The 7,845-nt window shown below is 47.5% G+C and overlaps 1 protein-coding gene across 1 annotated transcript; it reads left to right on the forward strand.

The window, feature by feature from the left end:
• Positions 1-1,042: 1,042 nt before the first annotated feature.
• LOC310825785 (lithostathine-like) lies at positions 1,043-5,264 on the forward strand. The gene is made up of 5 exons (XM_083699584.1): positions 1,043-1,195; positions 1,890-2,002; positions 3,172-3,309; positions 3,770-3,881; positions 4,860-5,264. Exons 1-5 carry the CDS (start codon positions 1,072-1,074, stop codon positions 4,931-4,933), a joined length of 561 nt encoding a protein of 186 aa, XP_083555710.1. The 5' UTR covers positions 1,043-1,071; the 3' UTR covers positions 4,934-5,264.
• The last annotated feature ends 2,581 nt before the right edge of the window (positions 5,265-7,845 follow it).

Here is a 7,845-nt window from a genome sequence, read left to right on the forward strand (position 1 = left end):
TGATAGTTTTCTATTTATTGCCACTGTGCAGTGCTTGGAGTCACAAGACTCTGTTTACATTCCAGAGACTCCAGGCTGTTGGAAGTCTCACGGGAGATGGATGTTTATATTACAGGTTTCCTGTTCCTTTGTCCCAGTTGCCTCTCTGCTCTCACAGAGAGAGGATGTATTATTCTTTTCTGTCTGCGTAGTTAGAAAATACAACTCTTAGCATGTAGCTCATATTTCTTGTCCTTCCGCATGCTACTGTATGTGTAATGGGGGAACGTACCTGGAGCCTCATCAAAGGCTCAGGTCGTTAATCAACATAGGAGGGCTCGAGCGGAGGAATAATTCAGCCGAACGCAAGTCCGACAGATTCCTCGGAGGCCCCATGGAGCATCCTGCCCCAGCTCGCCCAGTCCCATGGGCCGCTGGCCCCGCCCCTGGGCACAGGGCATGTGCGCCACCCCAGGTGCCCAATTGTGTGATCCCACACTGAGCCCTATAACCTCAGTGCAGAGCCAAGGCACAGGGTAAGCTGACTATTTTGGGCTGTTCCACTGGGGAGAAAGATGCATAACTGTGGCTGCTCCCCCTTCTCTGGAAACACAAGAAGTGGTTATTGTTCCCCAGGTCTCTCTCTGTCACCTGAAAGGTAGAAAAGAGAGGCAGAAAGGGGAGGAAAGAGGCAGTCCGTATATTAGCAAAGGCGGGAATTAATTTTGGGTGTTCCAGAAGCAGAAACCAAACTGGGTGACTTTTCCCAGTAGATTTTCTCTCGTGGAATAAAGTACCATATTCAGGGGGGTGTAAAAGCCTCTTCTTCCAGTTTAGGGTCCTGGTGTTCAAAATGGTATTGCTCCCAAAAGCATCTGGATATTTTTCTTACAAACTGCAACACAACTAACTTCGCTTTTCGTATGACTTGGAAAATACTGAAGCTGGCTGCTATGCTGCAGCAGTATTTGATGTTGTCAAAGCAGATAAGCATTGCCTGTTTTTTGAATTTTGAATGATCACAAGCTCAAAGCCCAAAATATACACAAACACCCTGCGCCACACAATGGACCCATCATTTCTGGAAATGCCATGCCCTTAGCTGGGGTGAATGTTGCTGACACTTTCTTTTCCCAGGAGAACCAGAAGATGGGGCAAGTGGTCTACCTTGGACTCTGCCTGTTGGGCTGCCTGATCCTGAACCCTTTGGCAGAAGGTGAGCATTAGTAGAAGGGGAAGAAGTGTTGGTGCTGACCTTGAAAGCCCTAAGCAGCCTCGGTCCAGTATACCTGAAGGAACGTCTCCACTCCCATCATTGAGCCCGGACACTGAGGTCCAGCTCCAAGGGCCTTCTGGTGGTTCCCTCACTGCGAGAAGCCAAGTTACAGGGAACTAGGCAGAGGGCCTTCTCAGTGGTGGTGCCCACCCTGCGGAACGCCCTCCCACCAGATGTTAAAGAGAAAAATAACTACCAAACTTTTAGAAGACATCTGAAGGCAGCCCTGTTTAGGGAAGCTTTTACTTTTTAATAGGTTATTGTATTTTAGTTGGAAGCCGCCCAGAGTGGCTGGGGGGACCCAGGCAGATGGGTGGGGTATAAATAATAAATTATTATTATTATTATTATTACTACTACTACTATTATTATTATATCACAGATCAGATGTGGAAAAGCCCCTGCTGGAGCTGCATAGACAACACTGTGCTGCTACCATTTTGGCAATAGCGTCTGGGCTCCCATATTGAGGGGTGTGAGCAGGCGGCAGGTCAAGGGGAAAAGTTTAGTTTGGAAAGAGCTAGAAGGAACCTCCCGATTCCTAATGCCAGGGCTTCCTTGAGGGGCTCCATCTGTGAAGGAAAGGGTTGGTGGTCTGGGGCATCTATTCCATTCTCAATCCAATTCCTCACAGGTGCCGCCAATCGCACCCAGAGCGCTCGCGCTCACTGCCCTGCAGGAGCCGTCTTCTACAGACAATACTGCTACGAGTATTTTAGCTCCAGCCTCTCGTGGGATGATGCCGAGGTAAGTTTCCCCAGGGGGAATGAGAAGAAATAAGAAAGTTACTAAGAACTTCACATAGCAAAAGACCAGAAATATACCTTTGGGGAATATTGAATAGTGATATTTCTAGAGAAAATACTAAATTCTTCCTGTGGCGAGAGTCCTGGTGGCTAAGTACTGGAAGAGGAACCAGGTCCCGACCAAAGAGGAATGGTTATGTAAATTACGTGAATATTTGGAACTGGCCAAATTGACGGACATAATAAGACTAAACCCAGGGATTACAGTCAAGAAGGAATGGAAGCGCTTGAATGATTATTTAGAAAGACAAGGTTCTAATGTAAAAATTTGGCTGTGCCTAGAATGACCTCAGGGACGCAGGTGGCGCTGTGGGTAAAAGCCTCAGCGCCTAGGGCTTGCCGATCGAATGGTCGGCGGTTCGAATCCCTGCGGCGGGGTGCGCTCCCGTCGTTCGGTCCCAGCGCCTGCCAACCTAGCAGTTCGAAAGCACCCCTGGGTGCAAGTAGATAAATAGGGACCGCTTACTAGCGGGAAGGTAAACGGCGTTTCCGTGTGCGGCTCTGGCTCTGGCCAGAGCAGCGATGTCACGCTGGCCACGTGACCCGGAAGTGTCTCCGGACAGCGCTGGCCCCCGGCCTCTTGAGTGAGATGGGCGCACAACCCCAGAGTCTGGCAAGACTGGCCCATACGGGCAGGGGTACCTTTACCTTTACCTTTACCTAGAATGACCTCATGAATGTAAAAGGGGAAACATACATATATGCATATCTATATATTATGATTAAAATAATACTGAAATACAGATAAAATATTAAATGTAAAAGGAAATGTTGTGAGAGTGATGGAAGTCTATTACTACTATTATTTTGTAAAATAGTGTTTATTGTATTGAAATATTATACTTTTTTATTCTTTTACTGTCTACTTTTCTTTGCATTTCTCCCCTTTTTCTTCTTTATCCCCCCCCCCCCTTTATATTGTTCCTTATGCATGGTTTGGTATTGATGTATTTACTTTGCAATAATAAAAAAGGAGTTGTGGAAAAGAGAGAGAGAGAGAGAGAGAGAGAGAGAGAGAGAGAGAGAGAGAGAGGGGAGCAAGGGCCGACTCCTTGGGAATCCTGGCTCTGGGCAGCATCTCACTGGTTTCCTCCTTTCTTCTCCCTGCAGGTCAGCTGCCAGAGGAGACATGGGTCCCAGCTGGCCTCCATTCTTTCTGCAAGGGAAGCAAATGTGGTTTACAGTTACCTGCGACAATATGGCTCCAGCAACGTCTGGATTGGCCTGGTAGCTGACCGTGGTACCTCGGTAGGTGCCTTTAGGACTCTCTGAAGAAGCTGACTGTACGAGCTCCTCAGCTCCCTTGAGGTCCTTCAGATGTAGCTCACCGGCTCTCACTTACCTCTGAAACCACTTCCTTCCCCAAACGTCAAACCTTGAAGTCCTCATTTGGAGATGGGACTATTTCTCGGAGTGGCTCTGTGGGAGGTTCTGAAACTCCAGCTCTGGATCCTCATTGTCTTTCCTCCTTCCCAACTCTCATTGCACTATCTATAAAGTCACAGATTCTGTGACATCTCCCCACCACTGTACAAATTGTCAGTCCCCTTTCATCTTTATGGCTCCAGCCGCTGCAGACTCAAACCAACCCCTTGGCCTTGTCAGTTGCGCTGATTCCCTAGCTGTGTCCTCTCTGGGGATGTGGGGAGCAATGGGCTTGCATTCCCCTTTTATCACAAGACCTTCCTTTCTCCTTCTCTCTCTCCAGAATATGATCTGGGAATGGAGCGATGGATCTGTCTTCTCTCAACCCCTCTGGGACGGCCGGAGCATCAGCAACTCAATCTCTTCAAGTGAATGTGTCTCTCTTTCTTATTCAGGTATGCAGGAGGAGAGACTGGGGAAGGAGGAGGAATCCTCATTCCGTTCAAGGAATTGAGGGGAACTAAAACAAAGCCATCCTTAGACACTCTGAATGTTGCAGTGCAGTTCTCCAACCAAGTGTGTGCAAAAACACATATATTTGGGTAAAGGTAAAGGTAAAGGACCCCTGACAGTTAAGTCCAGTTGTGAATGACTCTGGGGTTGCGGCACTCTTCTCGCTTTACTGGCCGAGGGAGCCGGCGTACAGCTTCTGGGTCATGTGGCCTTAAAATGCTGATGAATGTTCAGGAGGAGCTAAATAATCAAACCCACCAAGAATCACAAACTGATGTGGAAATATAGAACTCAAGAATGGGAAAATGGGAAACTGGCAAAAAATGAAAAGGACAGAGTTTCGTTGCGAAGCCCTGTGCAGAAAGGGCTTGGCAACGAAAATGAGGACAGGAAGAGATGGGGCTCCAGAGAGAGAACCCCACTAGTTTCCTCTTTATACTTGGCACTTTGTATCACCTGGGCTGCATTTTTGTTTTTGAATGTTACCTCCACTGGGGTCAGTGGGCAAAGTCTAGAGTGGTTCTTTGGCCCAGAATAGGGCACAGGGAACTCTGCCCCATGGAAAAAGTTGGAACTTAATTTAAATGCAGAATTCAGCTTTTTGATAGGTGGCTTCAGTGAAGTTTCATTCATGCAGGCATGGGGAATGCTAGAAAACATCTCAAACATCACAAAGATCTCACAAACCAAGGGTTCTGCATGACACACACACACACACATACCCTACTGGCAAAAGCAGAATGGCTTGTTCAAAAGACTTCTGCTTACGTATTTATCAAATCTCTTCGTTGCTTTTCCTCGTAATTGTCTCCCTCTCCAAAACAGGGAAGGAAATACTTTATTTACTCAAAAGGAAATCTACATTCTCTCCCAATTTCTGGACACTCCCTAACATTCTCTCTCAACCTTCTGCCCTGCAGGTTCCCAGAAATGGATCCAGCGTTCCTGTACGACTACCTTGCCATACCTTTGCAAATACAAGGCCACCTATTAGGCCTGAAACCCTGGGCCTGAGAGGAACACCCACAGACCTCCAGCTTCCCAACAGGTCCAAGGCCAGCCCGCTTTCTTAACTACTCTGTCCACCTGCAGGAAATCTATTCCCTCCCCTCCTCTATTGGCCTGGAGCAGAAAAAACAAGAGGGGCTTCCCCAAATAAATCCAGTTTGGACTCTTGATTCCACTAAGACCTAGCCAAATCCAGAGCTGTGAGCAACAGTACATCCCCCCCAACTGGGAAGTTTGCCCCATGAGATATGAAACCTGTCTCCCTTTTCTGCAAAGAGATGAGATGCTTTTGTGGACTGGTTAGCTGAGTAAACGAATGTACAGTGGTACCTCGGATTAAGTACTTAATTCGTTCCGGAGGTCTGTCCTGAAATTGTTCTGAACCAGAAGCACCACTTTAGATAATGGGGCCTCCTGCTGCTGCCACGCTGCCAGAGCACGTTTTCTGTTCTCATCCTGAAGCAAAGTTCTTAACCTGAAGCAATATTTCTGGTTTAGCGGAGCATGTAACCAGAAGCGTATGTAACCTGAAGCATATGTAACCCGAGGTACCAGTGTATTCTTAATCTTTGCTGGAAGCTGCCCAGAGTGGCTGGGGAAACCCAGCCAGATGGGCAGGGTACAAACAATAAATTATACTTATTATCAAACATGCCCTCCTAAGATTCAGGGTTTGAGAGCACTTCAGTCGGAGAAAAAGAGGCACTCCAGCAACAACAAAATTCCTTCCACACCAGCCTAGTTGCTCCAAGCTCAGTCTAGCTACCGTATTTTTCGCTCTATAACACGCACCTGACCATAACACGCACATCGTTTTTAGAGGAGGAAAACAAGGGAAAAAACATTCTGAATGAAACAGTGGATGTATCATTTTTGTGCTTCATGCTGTGGCCACAGACATGTGATCTGATGGTGAATTTGGGGTGACCCAATGCAAAAATCCTGAGAATCCCTGTGCATCCATGGTTTGTAACCACGTTTTTGCACCATTGCAGCCCCAGGCAACAGTGGGTGTGTGATTTTTGGGGGGCAGGCTGTAGCCATGGACATGCTATGTGATCTGATGGGGAATTTGGGGTGACCTAATGCAAAGATCCTGAGGATCCATGTAGATCCATGCTTTTTAACCACGTTTTTGCACCATTGCAGCCCCAGGCAACAGTGGGTGCGTGATTTTGGGGGGGCAGGCTGTAGCCATGGACATGCTATGTGATCTGATGGTGAATTTGGGGTGACCTAATGCAAAGATCCTGAGGATCCATGTGGATCCATGCTTTTTAACCACGTTTTTGCACCATTGCAGCCCCAGGCAACAGTGGGTGCGTGATTTTTGGGGGGCAGGCTGTAGCCATGGACATGCTATGTGATCTTATGGTGAATTTGGGGTGACCCAATGCAAAGATCCTGAGGATCCATGTGGATCCATGCTTTTTAACCACATTTTAAGTGGGGAGGGAAGGAAAAACACAGAACGGACAAGGAGCACGAGAGGGGTGTGCAGAGAAGCAGCTGGCTAAGAATGCAGGAGAGGGGTATAACTGGGAGGGAGGAAAGGAAGGCAAAAGTTTTCCCTCACCTACCCACCCAAGCCAGCCGGCTCGCACGCTCTCTCTCTCTCTCTCCCTCCTGCATGTTTTCCCCTCTGCATGTCTGGAGGGGAGGGGCTTTCCCTGCTCTTTGTTCCGTTTGAGCAAACACAGCAAGGAAACAGAGGTGGGTGGGCAGTAAGACCCTGAGGCAGAATGCAGGAAAGCAGCCACTTCCTGTTTTCAGCTTTCCCTTCTAGGAGACCCGCGATTTTTGCCTGCTTTTTTTTTGCCTCCCCTCGCACCATTTGGCTCCAGGGACCACACATTCGCTCCATAACACGCACAGACATTTCCCCTTCCTTTTTAGAAGAAAAAATCTGCGTGTTATAGAAGGAAAAATACGGTAAGTGGTGGTGAACCTATGGCATGCATGCCAGAGTGGGCACTCAGAGCCCTCTCTGTGGGCACGCTAGCCATCTCCCCTGCAGTGCCATTCCTGGGTGGCTACAAAGTGGGCTCACCCCCTCACGCCTCTCTGGGTGGGAATTGCCGCCCACATAATTGTCAGGTGCAGTTCCGCGTCTGCCAATCAGCTGATTTCCAGCTGTTCCGCTCCAACCCCCCCCCCATTGTGTTTGGTGTGATTGGTCAGTGCCCCTATCAGGAGATAGTAAGCAACAATACTGCATGCGTTAGTTGGCTGCGTCAAGGACTTTTCTGTAATGCAGTGGTACCTCGGGTTACAGATGCTTCAGGTTACAGACTCCGCTAACCCAGAAATAGTTGTTGTTTAGTCGTTTAGTCGTGTCCGACTCTTCGTGACCCGCTGGACCAGAGCACGCCAGGCCCTCCTGTCTTCCTTTTTTTTAATAAATTTTTATTGGGTTTTTACATTTTATAAAGACATACACACACACAAAAAAAGACAACACATATACAATTTCATACCCTAACTTTCTTTACCCTCTTTCCCTGACTTCCCCCCACCCCCTCTTCATACATCCCAATTCCGGTAATTAATTCAGCAAGTTTTTACCTAAGGTCTTAACCATATTATTATTACTTTTAAAACTTAACTCTATTTACTTGTCCACATTCAACTTATCCAATTCTCTTATAGACATTAAATCCTTTTTCTAAGGTCGATCTAACTTCCCTTCCACAAATTTCTCCCCTTATTGTATTAATTATAAGTCCCAGTGGCCAAATAAGAAAAACATAACATTTTAAAGTTCTATTCTCCCCTCCCTCCCCACCCCCGGATTCTGTCCCTTCCCAAGCGAATGTCCAAAAAACAAAAAAGAGCAGTTCCTAGCCCGGATTCCTCACGTCCGAGGCCTTCAATTCTCTGTTAGTCCCTCTCTGCCAA

Source organism: Podarcis gaigeae, assembly GCF_964106915.1.
Source record: "Podarcis gaigeae genome assembly, chromosome: 10".
NCBI lineage: Eukaryota > Metazoa > Chordata > Lepidosauria > Squamata > Lacertidae > Podarcis > Podarcis gaigeae.